Source organism: Spermophilus citellus (genome assembly GCF_964194105.1).
Source record: "Spermophilus citellus genome assembly, chromosome: 1".
NCBI classification, from domain to species: domain Eukaryota; kingdom Metazoa; phylum Chordata; class Mammalia; order Rodentia; family Sciuridae; genus Spermophilus; species Spermophilus citellus.
In genome coordinates this window covers 192,405,277-192,428,138 of record NC_138182.1, presented here as the reverse complement: position 1 = coordinate 192,428,138, position 22,862 = coordinate 192,405,277, and the positions used below count along the sequence as shown (strand labels likewise).

At 38.8% G+C, this 22,862-nt stretch overlaps 1 protein-coding gene across 1 annotated transcript in view; it reads right to left on the bottom strand.

Moving 5' to 3' along the window:
* Positions 1–1,978: 1,978 nt before the first annotated feature.
* The window catches only part of CDC25C (cell division cycle 25C), a gene marked incomplete at both ends in the record, with an annotated part of 28,006 nt that continues 7,122 nt past the window's right edge, over positions 1,979–22,862 (bottom strand). Inside the window, 8 exon segments of the mRNA XM_081309601.1 lie at positions 1,979–2,128; positions 2,323–2,434; positions 3,186–3,325; positions 4,568–4,666; positions 7,354–7,384; positions 7,386–7,414; positions 9,103–9,204; positions 22,295–22,450. Coding sequence (XP_081165727.1) covers positions 1,979–2,128; positions 2,323–2,434; positions 3,186–3,325; positions 4,568–4,666; positions 7,354–7,384; positions 7,386–7,414; positions 9,103–9,204; positions 22,295–22,450 — 819 coding nt within the window.

Sequence of the window (22,862 nt, the reverse complement as noted above, 5' to 3'; positions counted from 1 at the left end):
CTCACTGAGTTGCTGAGGCTGACTTTGAATTTGCAATCCTCCTGCCTCAGCTTCCAAAGCTGCTGGGATTACAGGCATGCACCACTGCACCCAGCTTCATCTTGGCTTTCTGGGCCTAGAGATCACACGGTGCCAAGTCTAGGAACACTTTTAAGCAACTCATACCAGGGAATGGTCAAGGAAAGAAACACCTGGGATATTGCTAAGAATACAATTTAAAGCATTTTCCTTAATTCCAGAGCAGTGGTTCTCATACTTAGCATATATCAAATCACTTGAAAAGGGAAATTTTTTAAAACCCAAATTTTGGAGCCCTAACCTCAGAGGTTCTGACAAAGTCTGAGGTGGGCCATGAAAATTTGCATTTCACAAAAATTTAGATAATGCTGATGGTCCAGAGTCCAAAGTTTTAGAACAAATTTTGAAGAAAACACTTTGGCCTCAGCTATGAATAAAAATGGCAACACTTTTATGTCTAAAGGAGGCCAATTTAGAATATTCTCGTGGTGCTAGAGATAGAACCCAGGGCTTTGTGACTGCTAGGCAAGCATTCAACCATTGAGCTGTATCCCTGTCCCCCTTAAAGAAGTCTAATTTGGTGATCATCTCCTTATATAGATTATCTAGGAGCATTCTGGGCTCACAACCCATTTCTCATTCTGCAATAGTTACTTTCCCAGGAGGAAACAAAGAAAATACAAGAAAGAAGGTAGGCAACTTTCTTGCATACCCATAAGCCCAGGGAGAGAAAGATCTTTCTGACTTGTAAGAAGAATGTAAGAGAGGCTGGGTTGTAGCTCAATGGTAGAGCACTTGTCTTGCATGCATGAGACCCTGGGTTAGATCCTCAGCACCACATAAAAATAGACAAATAAAATTATTGTGTCCATCTACAACTAAAAAATAATTTTAAAAAAATGTAAGAGTTCCCTGAAGCAACACAAATCTCAATGCAAGTCAAGACTAGACCTTTCTAGATCGAGCTTCAGGACTCAGCCACCAGCTAGCAAGTTCTACTTAAACCTAACCAATTCCCAAGCCTAGGATTTCATTAGTGGAAAAGCCTATTGTTTTGCAGACTCCCCACCTACCGACACCCACTACTGGGGACTGAACTCAGGGGCATTTGACTACTGAGCCACTATCCCAGCCCTGTTTTGTCTTTTATTTAGAGACAGCGTCTCACTGAGTTGCTTAGTGCCTTGCTTTTTGCTGAGGCTGGCTTTGAACTCACAATCCTCCTGCCTCAGCCTCCTGAGCCACTGGGATTATAGGCATGCACCACACCTGGCGGTTTGCAGGCATCTTTTTAACAATCTTGGGCTTAGCCATATAAAAGATAGTATGCAACCCTGAGGAGGAGGCTGTCTTTTGATGACTCCTTCACTGCCATTTTTTTTTTTTAAGAGAGAAAGAGAGAGAGAGAGAGAGAGAGAGAGAGTTTTAATATTTATTTTTTAGTTTTCGGCAGACACAACATCTTTGTTTGTATGTGGTGCTGATCGAACCCGGGCCGCACGCCTGCCAGGTGAGCGGGCTACCGCTTGAGCCACATCCCCAGCCCACTGCCATTTTTTTTGGTATTGGGGATTGAACTCAGGGGCACATTACCACTAAGCTAAATCCCCAGCTTTTTAATTTTTGAGGCAGGGTTTCACTAAATGGCTTAGGTCCTTGCTAAGTTGAGGCTGGCTTTGAACTCGCAATCCTCTTGCCTCCTCCTCCCAAGTTACTGGGATTACAGGTGTGTGCCACCACAAAAGGCTCACTGCCATTTCTTTTTCTTTCTTTCTTTTCCAATATCCTCAGCCTTTTTCTGTATTTTATTTAGAGACAGGATCTCACTGAGTTGTTTAGTGCCTTGCTTTTTGCTGAGGCTGGCTTTGAACTCATTATCCTCCTGACTCAGCCTCCTGAGCCACTGGGAATACAGGCACGTGCCCCCGCACCCAGCTTGCTGCCACTTCTTCATCCACTATCACAGGTCCATGTCCTTCAATAGGAGAGCAATCTGTTCCTTCAGTTGCCACTTTCCTTCCTGAGCTTTGCTCTGGCTTTGACACCTCAGCAGCTCAGCCTGGTGGTCCTGGTGATGCATAGGGCAGTAGCTCTCGGGTTCACACAGCTCCTGAAAGGCAGAGAATAGAGTAAGGGATTCCCCAGATTCCTGAACTCTGTCTACTAAGTATAACAGAGATACTGCTGCTGGCTATGACTAAAAAGAAACAGAAGTTTTTTCTCAGAGGCTTTGCAGCCTCTGTGTGTTGCATGCTAGAGCTAACTTCCCTTAGTCTGCCTTCCACCCTGTGCCCTACCCTTTACCACATATTCTGGAAAGAAGTCTCTGTAGCCGCCTTTGAGAATATATAGCTCTGGGTAGTACAAGGTAGGATACTGGTTCAGAGCTCTGTCTTCTTCTCTCAGAGAGCGGCACCTTTAGGAAAAAATCAAGAGATTGTAGGGGTGGGTAGGTTGGAAAGAAGCAAGGTCAGAATCCCCTGGGCATGTATATAACCATGGGTTCAATCCCCAACACCACACACACACAAAGTGAAACCTTCTGTGTTTGAAAAAACACGGTCCAAATATCACCCCTCTTCTTCCTTTCCTCTTCTGGGGCCTCATTTTCAATCCTTTTCCCTGTATTGCTTTTCTTTTGTGGCACTAGGGACTGAATCCAGAGCTCTACAATTGGGCTATATCCCAAGTTCTTTTTATTTTTTATTTTGAGACAGGGTCTTGCTAAGTTGCCAAGGCTGGCCTTGAACTTGAGATATTCCTGCCTCAGCCTTTCAAACAGCTTCGATTATAGGAGTGTACCATTGTGACTGGCTTGTTCCATATTTGATTTTCAACCTTCCTAACATTCTTTAAATTGTATTGGAGAGCATCCAGTCAATCTCCATCTAAACTGGTGTGAGACGTCCACCTCAAGATCCATCCATTTTTACATGGATGCCATGGAACATGCCTATAATCTCAGGGACTCAGGAGGGAGAGGCAGGAGGATCACAAATTCAGGGCATGATGGCATGACTCAAGTGATACCCTATTTCATAAATAAATAAATAAATAAATAAATAAATAGGGTTGGGGATATAGCTCAGTAGAGCACCCCTGGGTTCAATTCCCATTATTAGGGGAAAAAAAATCCATTTCTATTGCCCACCTTATCCCATGTAGACACTCGCATTCTGGGGCCCCTCTCTGAGGAGAATTCACAGTGAAACACGATGATTATTCTTTTCTGGATGTCCAAGGGGACAATGGTTTTCTTCAGGAAGAAGTTATATAGTTCTTTCTGACTATATAAGTTTAAGGCTCCCCTGTAGAGGAGGAATTTTTTTTTTTTTTTAAAGAGAGAGAAAGAGAGAGAGTTTTTTTTTTTAATATTTATCTTTTAGTTTTTGGCAGACACAACATCTTTGTTTGTATGTGGTGCTGAGGATCGAACCCGGGCCGCATGCATGCCAGGCAAGTGCGCTACCGCTTGAGCCACATCCCCAGCCCAAGGAGGAATTTTAATTAGTATTCCCTCCAGAGCCTGTGTAAAGTATCAATACTAGAAATGACTAGTATAGCATCCTGGGACACTTAGGTCAGAAAAAAGTAGACAAAAAGAACTTTCAAATACGGACCTTTGTGTATCTCTGTATCTACTCCAGGGCTTGGCTTAGAACTTGGTATGTAGTAGATTCTCAATAAATACGCATAGAACTGAATCACCTGGAGTGTAGGGATCATTGCAAGGAATGTCCATACACAGTGTTCAGTCTGTGGATAGAAGAGATCGGTTGAGAAGGGAAAAGAAAAGTAAGTTGTTCAAGGTATACAGAATTAAAATAGGAATGAGAATTTCAGCCTGGAAGTGTTCCAAATCTATAATCTCTGCTTTGTTTTTTGTTTTGTTTTGTTTTGTTTTGTTTTTAAAGAGAGAGTGAGAGAGGAGAGAGGAGAGAGAATTTTTAATATTTATTTTTTAGTTCTTGGCGGACACAACATCTTTGTTGGTATGTGGTGCTGAGGATCGAACCCGGGCCGCATGCATACCAGGCGAGCGCGCTACCGCTTGAGCCACATCCCCAGCCCTCTGCTTTGGTTTTAAACTTCACAGGACTCTTTATCCACAGACTCCTTTCAAGAAAGTCCCATCTTTGCCAGGTACAGTGATGCACTCCTGTAATCCCAGTGACTTGGAAGGCTGAGACAGGAGGATCACAAGTTTGAGGCCAGCCTCAGCACCTTAGTAAGGCCCCAAGCAACTTAGAGACCCTGTCTCAAGAAAAATTAGGGCTGGGGTTGTAGCTCAGTGGTAAAGTGCTTGCCTACATGTATGAGGCACTGGGTTCAATTCTCAGCACTACATATAAATAAATGAATAAAATAAAGATTAATCAACATCTAAAAAAATATTAAAATAAATAAAAATAAAAAAGGATGAGGATATGGTTCAGTGGTTAAGCACCCCTGCATTTAATTCCCCCCTCCCAAAAAAAAAAAGAAAGAAAGAAAGAAATTAAGTCCCATATCTAGCCTATCTCTGCTAATGTTCACAATGTAACCTTACCTGGATGTGTCCTCCCAGGTACTCATATGGATAGCGGCAATCAATGATATAAAACTTCTCAATCAGATCTTGGAATTTTCCAGACAGTAAGGCAGCCACCTACACAGAAACAATGATTGAATACCCTGCTCATTGCCCTCTGACAGAGAAGTGTCAATCACATTGCTCCTTATGTGCACGCTCCCATTAGTCACTCAGGATTCCACTATAATCAAACAGTCCAGAGTCAACCCATATGTGCAATGTGGCCATGGTTTAGCCTAACCCCACATAAGATTATGAAATGGGGGCTGGGGATGTGGCCCAAGCGGTAGCGCGCTCGCCTGGCATGCGTGCGGCCCAGGTTGGATCCTCAGCACCACATACAAAGATGTTGTGTCCGCCGAAAACTAAAAAATAAATATTTTTAAAAAAATTCTCTCTCTCTCTTAAAAAAAAAAAAAAAGATTATGAAATGGAAGTGGCATTTGTAAGGCTCTAAAATGGCTAGTATTGCCAGGACACCAAGGAAGACCTTACTGCAGCTACCCATTTAGAGGTAGGAATAGCTGGAATTAGCTTCTTAGGAAATTTCAAAAGACTTCTACAGTAGCAGAGTTAGCAGCTAGAGATACCAGTTTTACAAGATATGGGGAAAAAAATTCCCCACCTGCCATTATTTAAAAAAAAAAAAAATGCTTGCATAAGGCCCTGGGTTCAATCCTCAGTAAATAAAAATTTCAAAAGCAAGCCTTCGGATTGGGGATTTAACCAGAGGCAGACTGCTTGCCTAGCATATGCATGGTCCTGGATTTGGTCCTTGGCCCTGAAAAAAAAGAAGGGAAAAAAGAAAGAAGAAGAAAAAAAAAGCAAGTCTTTCAGACATAGAAAAAAAAAGAATTCATACTTAGAGGTAGAAACTTAAGCTACTTATAGAGGTATAAATTGGTTCACAATGGAGAGAACACTGTGAATAAAAATTTCTCTTCCAACATTTTTTTTTGAAGGGGGAGGGATTTGAATCTGGGGTGTTCTACTACTAGGCTTCATCCCCAACTCCTATTTTGAAATAGGGAGTAGCTGAGTTGCCCAGGCTGGCCTCAAATTTGTGATGCTTCTGACCAAGTCTCTTGAGTAGATGGGATTACAGATGTGCACTATGATTGGCTTCTAACATCTTAAGTAAATAGAAAAATACACAAAGATGTAGGCACAATTTGATATTCAATACAACATTGTTTTACATTATCAAAATATTAGAAATAAGTTAAATACTCAATAAGGGGCTGAGGTTATGGCTCACTGGTAGAGCGCTTGCCTAGCATGTATGAGGCCCTGGGTTCGATCCTCAACTTCACATATAAATAAATAAAATAAAGGTATTGTATTCAACTACCACTAAAAAATAAATATTTTAAAAAATATTTAATAAGGGGTTGGTTAAGTAAGTTATACATGTCATACAGCAGAATATTATATGGCAGTTAAAATGATACTATATATATCTTTTTATTGATATAGAAATTTGTATATGCCAGGTGTGGTGGCATCCCAACAATTTGGAAGGCTGAGGCTTGAGGATCACAAATTTGAGGGCAGCCTCAGCAACTGAGCAACCCTGTCTCAAAAATAAAAAATAAAAAGGCACAGGGGCTGGGGATGTGGCTCAAGCGGTAGCGCGCTCGCCTGGCATGCGTGTGGCCTGGGTTCGATCCTCAGCACCACGTATAAACAAAGATGTTGTGCCTGCTGAAAACTAAAAAATAAATATTAAAAAAATTCTTAAAAAAAAAAAAAGGCATAGGGATGTATCTCAGTTGTAGAGCACCCCAAATCCCCAGATTCAAAAGAAAAGAAAGAGACAATTATGATGTCTTTCTAATTCCAACACTTTTTTCTTGGGGGGGGGGGGTACTGGAATCAAATCCAGGGGTTTGTGCATAGTAGGCCAGAACTTACCATTGAGCTAGACCACCCAACCCTTTTAAAATTTTATATTGAGATAGGGTCCCACTAAGTTGCCCAGGCTGGCCTTGAACTTGTGATCCTCCTGCCCTAATCTCCCAAGTAGGTGGGATCTATAGACACGTGCCATCATGCCTGGCATAATTCCCATTTTTATAAAATATACTATTATTAAATCTAGAAAATATCTCTAGTGGTTATATCTTTGCTGGTAAGACTATGAGTCAAGGGACCACATAATTATTGCACATACTGGGAAACTTCTGAGAATAAAAGAGAACATGAGCTGGGTACAGTGGCCCACACCTGAAATCTCAGCTACTCAGTAGGCTGTGGCAAGAGGATCACATGTTCGAGGGCAGCCTGGCAGCTTAGTGAGACTGTATCTCAAAGTATAAAATTTAAAAAAGGGCTGGGGATACAGCTCATAGTAGATCACCACTGGATTCAATTTCTAGTACTGGGGGTGGGGGTGGGAGGGAAGAGAACACTATTAATAATTATCCTAATAGGTATAAAAGGGATTATAATATGTAAAGACAAGGTTTATGTTTACTTTATCTGAGACCCTAGGTAAGTGGTGTTTTTTTCCTTTTTGTGTTTGCATCCCTCCCTCCTTCCTTCCTGTTTTTTAAAAATACTTATGCATCATTTGTTTAAAACAAAAAAATCAGAAAAATGGACAAAAAAGGGAGTACTTTAATACAGTTTCAATTGAATAAGGAGCCTATGTGAATGAACACAATGAAAGAAATACAAATGGAAATGGGATTTTAGTAACAGAATGGACCAGATGGTAGCTTATGTAACCAACCAGTTACCATCTCCAGAAATCTGCTTACTGTTTCTGGGTTGATGTACTTCAGATCCTGGTCTCCCTGACATGACTGGCAGCACACATACCTAGAAATACCCAAAAGCTGAAATAACAGCAAGTATTCCCCAACCAAGCCTGAGATCAAAGACCCATATATTGTCCTCCTTTCAAAAGATTCTTAAAACCCCAAAGCTTTAAAAATCAATGGTCTCTATAACATGTATATGCAGCAATTCCTTTTCTTTTTTTTTTTGGTCTAGGGAATTAAACCCAGATGGGCTTAACCACTGAGCTACATCCCCAGCCCTTTGTATTTTATTTTGGGACAAGGTCTCACTTAGTTCCTTAGGGCCTTGCTAAGTTGCTGATCCTCCTGCCTCAGCCTCCCAACTCATTGGAATTATAGACGTGTGTAACTGTACTTATAATTTTATTTCTAAGAACTGATACCAAGGAACTAATGAAGGATGTGTATGAAGTTTTAGATTTCTTTACAAAACACACACTTCATTTATAAGGAAAAATTATAAAACTAAATAAAGCTAAATATCCCACAAGATGAAACTTATGAATAAATTATAATCAGCCAAAACATTAAATAATGTATGCTATTCAAAATGATAAAAGGATTGGTATGGGTGGTATATGCCTGTAATCCCAGTTACTTGGGACGCTGAGGGTAGGATAGAAGGTTACAGGCCAATGTCAGCAACTTAGCAAAACCCTTAACAATTTAGTGGAATCATGTCTTAAAAACAAAACCAAACCAAAAATCCAAAATGGCTGAGGATGAAAAAATGATGAAATAAAACTGTTTTGTGGACATGAAAAGATGTTCCTAACGTAATTTTTTTCTTTTTAGGCAGCACTGGGATCAAACCCGTACTGCATGCTAGATAAGTGCTCTACCACTGATCTATATCTTTAGTCCCATTATGTAATATAAAATTGGGGATGAAAGCCCAATAGATTATAAAATAGCATAAGAAATTTTTGTAGAAAAACAAAAAATGTATTTGTTATTTGTGTAATTATACTGAAAAAAAATCTATGGGAACATACACCACATAATAACTATTCTGATTGATAATGTTTAGAACAAGTTTCTCCATTTTCTACTTTTTCAGAATTGGCCAAGTATTATTAATATAATTTTTTAAAAGATTTTTAACAATGAGAAGATAAAAAGTGTGGGGGGGAGCATGGGACGATTAGATGAACTCTAGATAGAGCAAAAGGGAGGGAGTGAAAGGGAGGGGGAATGGGGATAGGAAAGATGGTGAAATGAGATGGACATCATTACCCTAAGTACACGTATAAAGACATGAATGGTGTGACTCTACTTTGAGTACAACCAGAGATATGAAAAATTGTGCTCTATATGTATAATGTGAATTGTAATGCGTTCTACTGTCATATATAACAAATTAGAATTAAAAAAAAAGATAAAAAGTATCATACTTTCCCCACTGTTCTGGATTTTCCTAGATAAATAAGAAATACTTTCTCTCTGGAAAGGCATAAGACTAAGCTCTACCTGCACATACCTTCAAGTTAACAAAGAGTACTTTGTGACCATGTAAAATTATACCTGTCATCTTCTGAAAACAGAAGAAAAAGATTAAAATCCAAAGCAACTCACTAAAATACAGGAAAAGGCTGACGATACAACTCAGTGGTAGTGTGCTTGCCAAGCATGCATAAGGAAAAAAAAGAAACCTGTACAAACACACCCCCACATACACACATAAATGATGAATATAACCAAACTCACCTTGGAAAAATCACTGATCAGAGGCCTCTGGTTATAATCTTCTTTCAGGACCTGAGTGATATTAGTGTCACAGAAAGAGACCTCCTTCTTTAAACATAAACCCTGAAATGAGAAGATTTCCACTTATTCCTCCAATCTTCATGTTCAAGGTTTAATTTTTTTAATTTAATATTTCATGTTTGGACACAATGCCTTTATTTTTTATTTTTATGTGGTGCTGAGGATCGAACCCAGTGCCCCACACATGCTAGGCCAGTGAGCCATAAACCCAGCCCCCATGTTCAAGGTTTAAAACCAGAAGATGGAAGCCAGGTGCACTGGTGCACACCTATAATCCCAGTGACTCAGGAGGCTGAAGCTGGAGGAGTATAAATTCGAGGCTAGCCCTGGAAATTTAATAAGACCCTGTCTCAAAAAGGTTCAGGAATGTAGGTAGCTCAGTGGTAGAGTGCCTCTGGACTCAATCCCTAGTACTGCAAAAATAAATAAATAAAATAAAAATAAAAATACACACACATAAAAACTCTTGAGGATGGGGAGATTAGAGTCTCAACAATATGCATACCCTTTGATCTCATACTTTCACTGGCTTCCCCAAGGAAATAACAATATGTATAAAGACTTGGCTATGGGCTGGGGATGTGGCTCAAGCGGTAGCGTGCTCGCCTGGCATGCGTGCGGCCCGGGTTCGATCCTCAGCACCACATACAAACAAAGATGTTGTGTCTGCCGAAAACTAAAAAAAAAATAAATACTGAAAATTCTCTCTCTCTCTCTCTCTCTCTCTCTCCCTACTCTCTCTTTAAAAAAAAAAAAAAAAAAAAAAAGACTTGGCTATAAGAATGGATCATCCTGTCATGTTTATAACATTGTACAATTACTATCCAATTAAATATTCAATAACAGGGTTTATAATAATAATAAAAAGTATATTGTGGATTAATTTTGCAGGTATAGAAATAAATTTATGATTACAAACTACATATTTTCTAAGTAAGTTAGAAAATATGTAGTTTGTAATTCCACTTTTTTTTTTTTTTTTTTTGGCAGCACTATTTCTGGCCTGTGGGATCATAGGTATTTTACTTTGACTTCTCTTTGCTTATTTGTATTTTTTCTTTCTTTTTTTAAAGTACTGGGGATTGAACCTAGTGATGCTTTACCACTGAGCAACATCTCCAGTCCTTTTGACTTTGAGACAGAGTCTTGCTAAATTGCCCAAGCTGGCCTCAAATTTGTATCTTCCTGCCTCAGTCTCTCAGACTGCTGGGATGACAGGCATGTATCAAGGTGCCCAGTCTCTTATATCATATTGAGTTTATAAAATGACGAAAAATTTAGAATTTTTTTAAAAACAGGATAGGGAACAAGGACTAGGTTTTTCTGAAGTTTCTTTCTACCACACCAATCTGCAATCTGCCACATGATGTTGTTTCTGCCAGACTGCATGTAAAACAGCAATAAGTATCCATACCAACCCAAGTTCCCTTGAATTCTCTCAGATCTTTAAAAAAAGATGGTTGGAAGATAATATGATGACATCATTTCTAAAAGTATAATCTAACAGATATTTATTTTCAAATATTTTATAAATGGTTGCAGTTATAGAAAAGAAAAAAATGAAGAGAGAAAAAAGTAATGAGGATGAATTCAAAAAAGGCTTACTAATGCAATGCCAAAGCTAGAAAAGCAGAGAAGATAATTAGATAGAAGATCTTTATTTTAGCATCCTGAACTCTTGCTGGTCAGAACAATATTCTTTTTTTTCACTTATCTGGTATTTAGTTGTCTTTAACTTTTACTACCTGCCTTATTCTTGCCCTGTTTAAATTCTCTGGCATTGAGGGTGAGTGATCCTGGCACCTTCTGTTCAGTGATGCCTGTTTGAGAAAGAATATCAGACCCCTTAGTTCTTATTTCTCCAAGTGTGTCTGGAGACCAGTAGCATCAAAATTTCCTGGAAGCTTGTTTGGAATGCAGAATTTCAGATGCACCCCAGATCTACTTAATTAAATTAAAATCTGCATTTTTAACAAGATGCCCAGATGATTTCTAAGAACATTTTGAACATGTGAACCTCCTACCTCAGCCTCTCGAGTCACTGGGATTATAGGTGTGCACCACTGTACCCGGCAATTTAGTGAGTATATTCTTGGAATTAAGTTAGAAATTAACTGAAAAGTCCTTGGAAAATTTCTTAAAAATTAAGAAACTATTTTCTTCTTTTTTTCTTTTTTGCAGTTCTGGAAATTAAAACCAGGAGCACTTTACTACTGAGCTATGAGGTACATCCCCAGCTCTTTTTATTCATTATTTTGAGACAGAGCCTAGCTAAGTTGCTGAGGCTGGCCTTGAACTTGCAATCCTCTTGCATCAGTCTCTCAAGTCACTGGGATAACAGGCATGGGCCACCATAACCTATTAAACATATTAAGAAACTAAATAACATGCTTCTAAATAATTCATAGGTTGGGCTGGGATGTGGTTCAGTGGGAAAACACCCACCTACAATGTACAAAGCACTTGGTTTAATTCCTAATAATACAAAATTTAAAGCAAACAACAACAAATCATGAGTCAAAGAAGAAATCTAAATGGAAACTGGAAAGTATTTTGAACTCAAATTGAAAATGGAACATATTCAAATTTGTGAGATGCAGCTAAAGCAATGAATGTTTATAATACAAAAGGTAGGTCTCGAATTGATGACCTCAGCTTCAGACTCAGCAAACCAAAAAAAAAAAAAAAAAAAAAAAAAAAAAAAAAAAAGATCAAATCAGTCTCAAAGTAAACAAAAATAAGAGGAAAAAAAAATCAATGAAACAAAAACATGATAAAGTCAATGAAAACAAAGATTTTTTCTTTCTTTGAAAAGATCAATATTGATCAAACTACAGGCAGACTTAACCAGGTATAAAAGACACAAATCGCCAATATCAGGAAAGAGAGATATCACCATGGATTCTAAAGACACTAAAAGCTGAGAGGGGTGGGGCTGGGGTTGTGGCTCAGTGGTAGACCGCTTGCCTAGATGCATGAGGCACTGGGTTCAATTCTCAGCACCACATACAAATAAATAAAATAAAAAAAGATACTAAAAGGGTATTAAAGTAATATTATAAAGAACTTTATACACCAATATATTTGACTATGTAAATGAAGTAGACAGACAAATTCCTTAAAAGACAATAACAACCAAATTCACTCAATCAAAAAAAAAATAAGCTGAATAGTTCCATATTTATATAAAAAAATTGAATTTGTTGCAAACATTCTCACAAAGAAATGCTCAGCTGACTTTACTGGTGAATTGTACCAAACATTTAAAAAAGAAACTCTTCTAGGAAACTGAAAAAAATTGTTTTCAAACAGTTTACTGATACTAGCATTATACTGATGCTAACACCAAAAGATATTACAAGAAAAACAAAACACTGAAGAGAAATAAAGCTCATGAACATAAGTACAAAAATTCTCAATGAAATTTTAGCAAATCAGGCCAGGTGCAGTGGCACATGTCTGTAATCCCAGCAGAGAGATTACTTGGTAGGCTGAAATAGGAGGTTACAAGTTCAAGTTCAATTTATCGTGACCCTAACTTAAATCCCCAGTACAAAAAAAAAAAGTACAAATCCCTATTCTTAACTAAATAAATATAAAAAGAATAATATATCATATATCATAACTTAGTAAAGTTATCACAGGAATCCAAAGTTTTTATTTATTTTTTGTTATATTTTGCAGTATTGGGGATGGAATCTAGGGTCTCATGCAGGCTAGGCTAGTGTTCTACCACTGAATTACATGTCCAGCCCTTTTTAAATTTCATTTCGATATTTATTCATTTAACTCTAGATAGAAACTTAGGTCATTTCCTATCTTGAGCTGTTATAAATCAAGTTTCTATAAACTTAGTTGTACATGTCTTTGGTGGACATATGCACTCATTTTCCCCTGGCTTATCATCCAGAATGAATTTCAGGGTCATAAAATGCTTAGGTATAGGAGTACTGTCAGTTTTCCAAAGCAACTGCACCAATTAAAAAACTCAAGGGGCTGGGGATGTGGCTCAAGCGGTAGGGCGCTGCCGCAGTCTGGCTGGGCACAATTCAGGAGCCACTTGTCAAAAGAAACTAACTTTATTTTTAGAACTACAAACGCCAAACAAAACAGCTCCTCAGGAAAAAACCCTCAGAGCCCAACTGCCACCACTGGCTTCCCACAAGCCTCTCACCCCCACACAACCCTCACCACCTCCCACAATCCACCTGTTCTTGAGGCTGATTGGCTGGGTCACGTGGGTGGAGCCAAAGAAGTCCCCCAATGAGCAGCTCCGTGGAGGAGCCAATCAGCTAGATGTTGCTGGGGCCGCTGTGAGCCAATCATCAGCTGGCAGTCTGAAGGGCAGGGAAACAGCCCAATGAACATCACTGCAGAAGAGCCAATCAGCTAGATGTTGCTGGGGCTGCTGTGAGCCAATCATCAGCTGGCAGTCTGAAGGGCAGGGAAACAGCCCAATGAACATCACCGCAGAAGAGCCAATCAGCTAGATGTTGCTGGGGCTGCTGTGAGCCAATCATCAGCCGGCAGCTGGAAGTTTGCTGGCAGCTGGAAGTTTGCTGGGGCCCCTTTGGCTGTGGCTCTCAACAGGGCGCTCGCCTGGCATGTGTGCAGCCCGGGTTCAATCCTCAGCACCACATACAAACAAAAAGATGTTGTGTCCGCCAATAACTAAAAAATAAATATTAAAAACTCTCTAAAAAAAAAAACAAAACAAAACTCAATAGCAGGGCTGTGGCTCAGCAGTGGTGCACTTGGGTTCAATTTTCAGCACCACATATAAATAAATAAAACAAAGGTCTATCTATCAACAACTAAAATATATATTTTAAAATATTTTAAAAACAACAGCAATAATGAGGATTCAAGTTGCCCCTTGCACCTTTTCCTCCTCAACATGCTTGTTTTCAATACCCCAGCAAGTGTATAGTGATATATCACTGTTGTTAAATTGCATCTCCCTAATGACCATAGGTCTAATAACCATGTTTCTCTTTTTTAAAAAATATTTGTTTTTTTTTTAATATTTATTTTTTAGCTTTAGGTGGACACAATATCTTTATTTTATTTTTATGTGGTGCTGAGGATTGAATCCAGGGACTCGCACGTGCAAGTGCTCTACTGCTGAGCCACAAACTCAGCCCGTTTTCCCTTTTATGAAGCACCTTTCTGTTGACAGCCAGAGCCGAAGGGGCCCCAGCAAACTTTCAGACTGCCAGCTGATGATTGGCTCACAGTGGCCCCAGCAACATCTAGCTGATTGGCTCCCCTGCGGTGATGCTCATTGGGCTGTTTCCCTGCTCTTTCAGACCACGGAGCTGCTCATTGGGGGACTTTTTTGGCTCCGCCCATGCGACCCAGCCAATCAGCCTCAAGAGCAGGAGGATTGTGGGAGGTGGAGAGGCTGGTGGTTGTGAGAAAGGCTTGTGGGAAGCCGGTGGTGGCAGCTGGGCTCTGAAGGTTTTCCTGAGGAGCTGTTTTGTTTGGCGTGTGGGGTTCTAAAAATAAAGTTCGTTTCTTTTGACAAGTGGCTCCTGAATTGTGCCCAGCCAGACTGCGGCATTTGGAATCGAACCCGCGACCTTGGCGTTATCAGCACTAATACAAATAGATCAAGGAACAGACAGATATGGGTTGGATTTTCAGAAAGGGCCACTGAGACAATAAAAATTACTTGGAAATCAGAAAGACCAGTATGGGTTCCTCAGTGGCCCTGACTAAAGAAAAGATACAAGCAGCCCATGACCTGGTCAAACAACAATTAGCGGAAGGATATATACAACCTTCTGTATCAATCCTGAACTACAAATATTTCACTATATGGATGATGTATTATTAGCACACAAAGATAAAAACACATTGCTAGAATGTTATGCCACACTTACAAACTTATTAAAAAATTATAATCTAGAGATAGCAATAGATAAAGTACAATTAAATTTTCCAATTAATTATTTAGGAGTTTTATTATCCTCAACCATGGTCCGTCCACCAAAAATTCAAATGTGAGTAGATCAACTCAAATCACTTAACGACTTTCAAAAGTTATTAGGAGACATAAATTGGATAAGGCCTTAATAGGTATACCATGCCTTTATTTGATATCCTAAAAGGTCCATCAGATCCAAATTCACCCCGAATGTTAACGCCTGAAGCAAGAAAGGCATTAAAAATCATTGAAACATATATGGAAAATATGCATTTGGATAGAATTGATATAAGTTTGCCTTTATTATTTATTGTACTACCAACAAAAAATATTCCTACAGGAGTATTTTGGCAAGAAGGTCCATTATTATGGATACATTTATCTTATTCTCCCAACACTATTCTTACTAGGTATCCTGAGGCTGTAGGACAATTAATACTCAAAGGAATAAAAACAGCAAAGGGAGTATTTGGAATTTCTCCCAATAAAATTATTACTCCATATACTATGAATCAAATTGATGAGTTAGCTAATGAGTTAAATACTTGGGCAATAATCATGTGCAAATCTAATGTTTCATTTGATAACCACTTACCATCTAATCCTTTATTGTCTTTTTGGTCATCGCATCCTGTAATTTTTCCAAAAATGACAAGAAAAACACCTATCATGAATGCTCCAAATATATTCACTGATGGGTCAAATAATGGTACAGCAGCAATAGTTACACCTGATCAAACTTTTAGATTTTTAGTACCCAAACAATCAGCTCAAAAGGTAGAGCTTAATGCAGTATTACAAGCTTTTGTGATGTTTAAAGATTCTGTATTTAATTTATTTTCCGGTAGTCAGTATATAGTTAATGCTATAGTATCCCTTGAAGATGCTGGTAGGATTTCCCCTTCCTCTACTGTTTTCTCTTTGCTTTCCACTATACAAAGTTTAATCTGGGACAGAAAAGATCCATTCTTTATAGGACATATCAGGGCACATACAGGATTGCCTGGAGCCCTTAGTTTGGGCAATGATTTAGCAGATAAAACTACACATGACATACATATTTTCTCTACACTAGAAGAAGCTACAAATTTTCATAAAAAGTTCCATGTCAATGCTAATACTTTACAAAAGCGTTTTAAAATAACTAAGGAACAAGCTAGACAAATAATAAAACAATGTCAAAATTGTGTGACCTTTTTACCACAAGTTAATCTTGGAGTCAATCCTAGAGGACTGATACCTAACCATATTTGGCAGATGGACGTCACACACTTGCCAGAATTTGGAAAATTAAAATATTTGCATGTTACAGTTGATACTTCTTCTGGATTTTTGATGGGCTCCCTTCATGCTGGAGAAAAAACTAAAGATGTTATAGCTCATTGCTTACAAAATTTTGCCACTGTGGGCGTTCCAAAACAGTTAAAAACAGATAATGCCCCTGGTTATACTTCTACCTCTTTTAAACAATTTTGCTCAACATTTGGCATTACTCATATAACAGGAATCCCATACAATCCACAGGGACAAGGCATAGTTGAAAGAGCTCATCAAACTATTAAAATGTACTTATTAAAACAAAAAGAAGAAATTGGGAAGGGGTATATATTCCCCAAAGATAAACTTAAAATAACCCTTTTTACTCTAAACTTTTTAAATTTGGATTCATCAGGGCTTAGTGCTGCGAAAGGCATATGTGTCCAAAAAATGTACATAAGCCCAAGGTACTTTGGAAGGATATTCTAACAGGACAATGGAAAGGTTCTGACCCAGTAATTGTCTGGAGTCGGGGGTCTGTTTGTGTGTTTCCACAGGGAGAACAGCAGCCGATTTGGATTCCAGAGAGATTAACTAAAGCGATTTCTACAGACCAAAAAGAAGGTGATTTGGCTCAAACCCATAACAGCTGATATCCAGAGCTCCAGTTTGGCTATTCTTACATCTGCAACAGAACCAGGATGCTTTTTTCAATATCTATTTTATTATTGCCCTTTCCCATATCATGAAGTTGTATTTTGTTTTTTGAGCTCATACAGACTTAGGTTAATCTTTTGCTGATCAGTTCTATTTTTTGACTAGAGTTTTTAAACATTGCAATGGAGATTTCACCTGTAAAAAGTTATAAGGCCTTTACTATTATGTTATGTGTTGTATGTATTATATTATGTGTGCACACTTGTGTTTTGTGTTATGTTTAATGTACGTATGTCTATATATCATATATGATGAACACTCATGAAAAAATGGATCCAAATATTTTTTTTTATTCATGTGATTTAAATGGTTTAATTTAAATTGGGTAAATAACTGTTAAGGATTGTTTTAACATGTGAACAAAAAAGGAGGTTAACAGATCTGTTTGTTTACTTTCACCTTTCCTTTTCATTATATTTAATAATTCTCTTCAAGATAATGTAAATTGTTAAGAAAATTGTTTTCTTTTAGTGCCTCCTGGAATGTTACATAATTTTTTCTTTAGCCATTATTGCCAGAATTCCTATCTTCAACCCAGTGCCGGTGAAGACAAAAATAAAACCAATCTACAGCTTCTGCAATAGCCATCACTGAACTGCTTGCAGAACTTGCCTGGACTATGTATCACTTGTATGCATTGTGAACTCACCTGTATGCATTGTGAACTATCTGTTGGTGCAGCGACTTGTGGTAGTGTTGGGGTATTTTTGCTGATGATGTCATCGGTGGTACAATTTTTCCAAAAGGAGCCGTCAATTGGCTTGGTGTATCTTTCTCCCTTCTGCTTGTCATGACCGTTCAGCTAAAATTTGGGGGCCAACAGAGGTGAGGCAAAGAACCTCACCCCCCCCCCCCGGCTGGTACAAAGACCTCTCCACAGGTGTGGCTGTATACTGGACCGGTAGTCAGTGACGGGTAAGATCCAATTGCAATGGTACCAACCTATGACAGGAGGCTGACGCCTTAAGGTCAGCTCATCCGATAACGGGTAAGGACCATATGTACTATTGGACAACCTAAGGCAGGCACGGTCCCTAAGCCACATGCTTGTTGTTTAAACAGAGAGGGGGAGATGTTGAGAGCCACAGCCGAAGGGGCCCCAGCAAACTTTCAGACTGCCAGCTGATGATTGGCTCACAGCGGCCCCAGCAACATCTAGCTGATTGGCTCCTCTGCGGTGATGCTCATTGGGCTGTTTCTCTGCCCTTTCAGACCACGGAGCTGCTCATTGGGGGACTTTTTTGGCTCCGCCCACACGACCCAGCCAATTGGCCTCAAGAGCAGGAGGATTGTGGGAGGTGGAGAGGCTGGTGGTTGTGTGAGAGGCTTGTGGGAAGCCGGTGGTGGCAGTTGGGCTCTGAAGGTTTTCCTGAGGAGCTGTTTTGTTTGACGTGTGTGGTTCTAAAAATAAAGTTCGTTTCTTTTGACAAGTGGCTCCTAAATTGTGCCCAGCCAGACTGCAGCACCTTTCAAAGTTTTTTTTTTTTTGGTCCCTTTTTAAAAATTTGTTCTCTAGATTCAATTATTTCTTGGTGTCCTTTCTATATATTCTGTATACAAATCCTTTATCGCATAATGCATTTCAAACATCTTGCATTCTATGGCTTGTGTTTCCTCTATTTATGGTATCTTAATAAATAAAAATTATTAATTTAAAAATAAATAAATAAATAATTTTTATTTTGAAACACGGTCTCATTAAGTTGTCTAGGCTGACCTCAAACTTGTAATCCTCTTGCCTCAATCTCCCAAAGAACTGAGACTACATAGCACACTGCACCAGGCTTGCAAGATTTTTGTGTGTGTGTGTGGTGCTGGAGATTGAACCCAGGGCCTAAGTGCATGCAAGACAAGCACTCTACCAGCTGAGTTATTTTCCCATCCCACAAGATTGTTTTAATCTTTGAATATCAAGCAATGTAATTCATAATATTAACAGATTAAAAGGAAACTCATGTTTGTCTCAATAGTCGCAGAGAAAGCCTTTGACAAAATCTAAATACCTGTTCCTGCTAAAAATCTCTCAGCAAATTAGGAATACAAAGAGACATCCTCAACCTGATGAAGGGAATCTCAAGAAACCTATAGTAAACATCATATTCAATATATAAAATTTAATGCGCGCTGGGGTTATGGCTGAGCAGTAGAATGCTCACTTAGTATGTTTGAGGCCCTGGGTTCAATCCTCAGCACCACATAAAAATAAATAAATAAAATAAGGGTATTGTGTAAACTACAACTAAAAAATATTTTTAAAAAATTTTTTTAATGCTTTTCTCCTAAGATCAAATACAAGGCAAGGGGTTCTCAATAATTTTTAAGATTGTAAAGGAGTGGGGGGAGAAAAAAAAATTGTAAGGGAGTCCCAAAACCAAAAAACTTGAGAACTATTAATCTAGAAGAAGGGAAAATTAATACAGGAAATAAAAATAAAGTAAGAGTAGAAAGATGCTTCCAACAGCCTCAAGCATTTCTGTATTCTTTGCAATGACTTAAAAAGACCTACATGACCTGTCCTCCTAATTTTATCTTGCCCACATTTTTTACCATTCTCCACTAGTTCACTTTGCTCCAATCACACTGATCTTACTATTCCCAAATGTGCCAAGCTCAGGTATATAGAGTGTAGATTGCACTTGCTTTTTCTTCTGGCTGAAATAACTCCCATACTCACCGTTTTTGTTTGTTTGGCTCCCTTGCTCCTTCAGGTGTCTGCTCAAATGTCACTCTTACGAGGTCTTTTCTGATCTAACATACTGAAAAATCAACTCTAGCCCTACCCAACCCCAATCAAGATACTCCTTTTTTTTTTTTTTTTTTTTTTTTGAACCAAGGATGGAATCCAGCAGTGGTTTACCACTGAGCCACATCTCTAGCCCCTTTTTTTTTTACATTTTATTTAGAGACAGAGTCTCACTGAGTTGCCTAGGGCCTTGCTAAGTTGCTGAGCCTAGCTTTGAACTCGCGATCCTTCTGCCACTGGGATTACAGGCATGTGCCACCATGCCTGGCTCAGATACTCCTCCTTGCCTGCTTTACCATCAGAGTATTTTTAGCATCTGCCATTTTATACATGTTTATTTGTTTCCTCTTGTCTAGAATGTAAGCTCCATGAGAGTAGCATTCTATTGTGTTGGTGTGCTCCTTACTGTATCCTCCAAAAATAGAATGAATAGGATGTGGTACGAAGGGAGAGCTTTAGATAGGAGCAGGGATATCTGTAGAATAGAAGATTATGTAAGTATCAAAGCAGATAATTTGGTATATTTGGCAAGAAAAGAAGGTAGTTTTGTTCTGATTGCTTCTGTTTTCTCTTTGAATCAAAACCTATCAAACTTGGGGCCGGGGTTGAAGCTCAGTGGTAGAGTGCTTGCCCAACATGTGTGAGGTTCTGGGTTCAATCCTCAGCACCACATAAAACTAAATAAACAAAATAAAGGTATTGTGTCCATCTACAACTAAAAATATTTTTTAAAAAAACTGTCAAACTTAACATGTTTAAAGTTATATTTAATCTCCTCCTTCTTGCACAGCCCACATCCAACCTATTAAATTCTGTTGAGTCTATCCTCTAAAATATATTCTGAATTCATCCATTTCTCTGCCTCTATAGCCTCTACCTTAGTTCAGGCTATTGCCATTTTTTTAAAAAATAGTTTTAGTTTTAGATGGGCACAATACTTTTATTGTTTATTTAGTTTTTTAATGTGGTGCTGGGGATTAAACCCAGGGCCTCACACATGCTAGGCAAGCACTCTACCACTGAGCTAAAACCCCAGCCCCTGCTAATTTTTTTTTTTTTTTTTTTTTTTTTATTGAGATGGGGTCTCACTGTGTTGGTCAGGCTGGTCTTGAATTCATGGGTTCAAGTGATCCTCCTGCCTCAGCCTCTCCATTAGCTGGAACTAACACCACCACACCTAGCTTACCACCAACTCTTGCCAGGAGTATAGCAAAGCTTCCTTCTCTTACTATTTCCAACTTAATTTTTTACCCATTATTCCCCATCTAGCATTGAGAATGGTGTTCATAAAACAAAAATCAGAGCATATTCTATTCCTGCTTAATACCGCCCCCAATAGTGTCCAACTGTACTTAGAATAAAACCTAAACATTCACCATGGTCTAAAAAGCCCTTTATGTCCTGCCTCCTGACTACCTTTTTTTTCCCAACTCATGCAAATCTCCCCTCACTCACATTGGCTTCTCATGTCCTTGAAAACCCAAAGAACTTTCCAACACTGGGAACTTTCTACATGCCACATACTCTTATCAAGGTACACTCTTGCTTCTACTTGTCATGTATGTTACCCTTCAGAACTAGGATAACCAACTTTATCTCAGTTTGTCTAGGACTTTCCCAGCTTTTCATATAAGATCCCACAATCTAGGAACAGTTTAGTTCAACACCCTATTCTTAACTAAATATCCCTGCTGTGAAAATAAAATTTCCCTTCTATTAGTTTCTATTATTTTATGATTATTAGGGAGGGTTACAGGAGATTGAACCCAGAGTCGTTCTATCACTGATCTACACCCCAAGCCCTTTTTATTTCTTATTTGAGACAGGGTCTTGCTACATTGCTGAAACTGTCCTTGAACTTAAGATCTTCCTGCCTCAGTCTCCAAAGTCACCTGTCTTAAGATTATATCTTCTTGATCTCTGCAGCCCTAACATTTAGTACAATGACTGCAAAATTTTAGGCATGCAATGTTGTTTATGCAAAAAAGAATGAAGCCAGGCATGGTGATGCACACTTGTAATCCCAGCAACTCAGGAAGCAGAGGCAAGAGGATCCCAAGTTCAAAGCCAGCCTCAAGAAGTGAGGCCCAAAGCAACTTAGAAAGACCCTCTGGGGGGATAAAAAAGAGAGAGAGAGAGTGAGAGCACGTGCGCCCGCGCACGTGAGTGCTGGAGGATGTGACTCAGTAATTTAGCACTCCCAGGTTCAATCCCTGGTGCCAAAAAAAAAAAAAAGAGAGAGAGAGAGAAAGAATGAAGAGCTGGGTATGTTGGCACAGGCCTGTAATCCAGACAACTCAAGAGGGTGAGGCAGAAGAATCATGGTTCAAGGCCTGCCTCAGCAACTTAGCATGACCCTATCTCAAAATAAAAAAATAAAAAGGGTTATTTTGTAGCTTTGTAGTGTGGTAAAGCACCCCTGGATTCAATCTTCAGTACCAAAAAAGAATGAAGAAACACAAATATATCATTAGGGAGCAGCATACCTCAGTGCCTTCTTGATCTTCTAGGGAAAATTCCATCAACACATTTGAAATCTCTGCTACCTGGTCCTCAAGTTTTGGAATTTTATCTAATGTTGGAACTGTAGTAATGGGACTGCCCAGATATTTCATTTCACTTTCTGCAAACTTTCCATTGTCCTGTCAAGGATAACAACAATATTAAAACCTATTTAGGACCTTTACCTTACACCATATAAAAAATTAACCGATCCATTTGTGGTGGTGTACACCTGTAATTCCAGTGACTTGGGATACTGAGACAGGAGGATCATAAGTATAAAGCCAGCCTGGACAACTTAGATAGAACCTGTCTCAAAACATAAAAAGTGCTATAGATAAAGCTCAGTGATAGAGTATCCCTTGGTCAATCCCAGTATAAAAAAGTAAGTAAGTAAAAGATTTTATGCATTGAAGGACATTATCTTTATTTAAAGGATTTACATTTTGTTAATTTTTTTTGGGGGGGGGGTAAGACTTAAACTCAGAGCCTGGGAATACTAGGCAAACGTTCTAAGACTGAGCTATACCCCCAGTCCAAAGGATATTATTA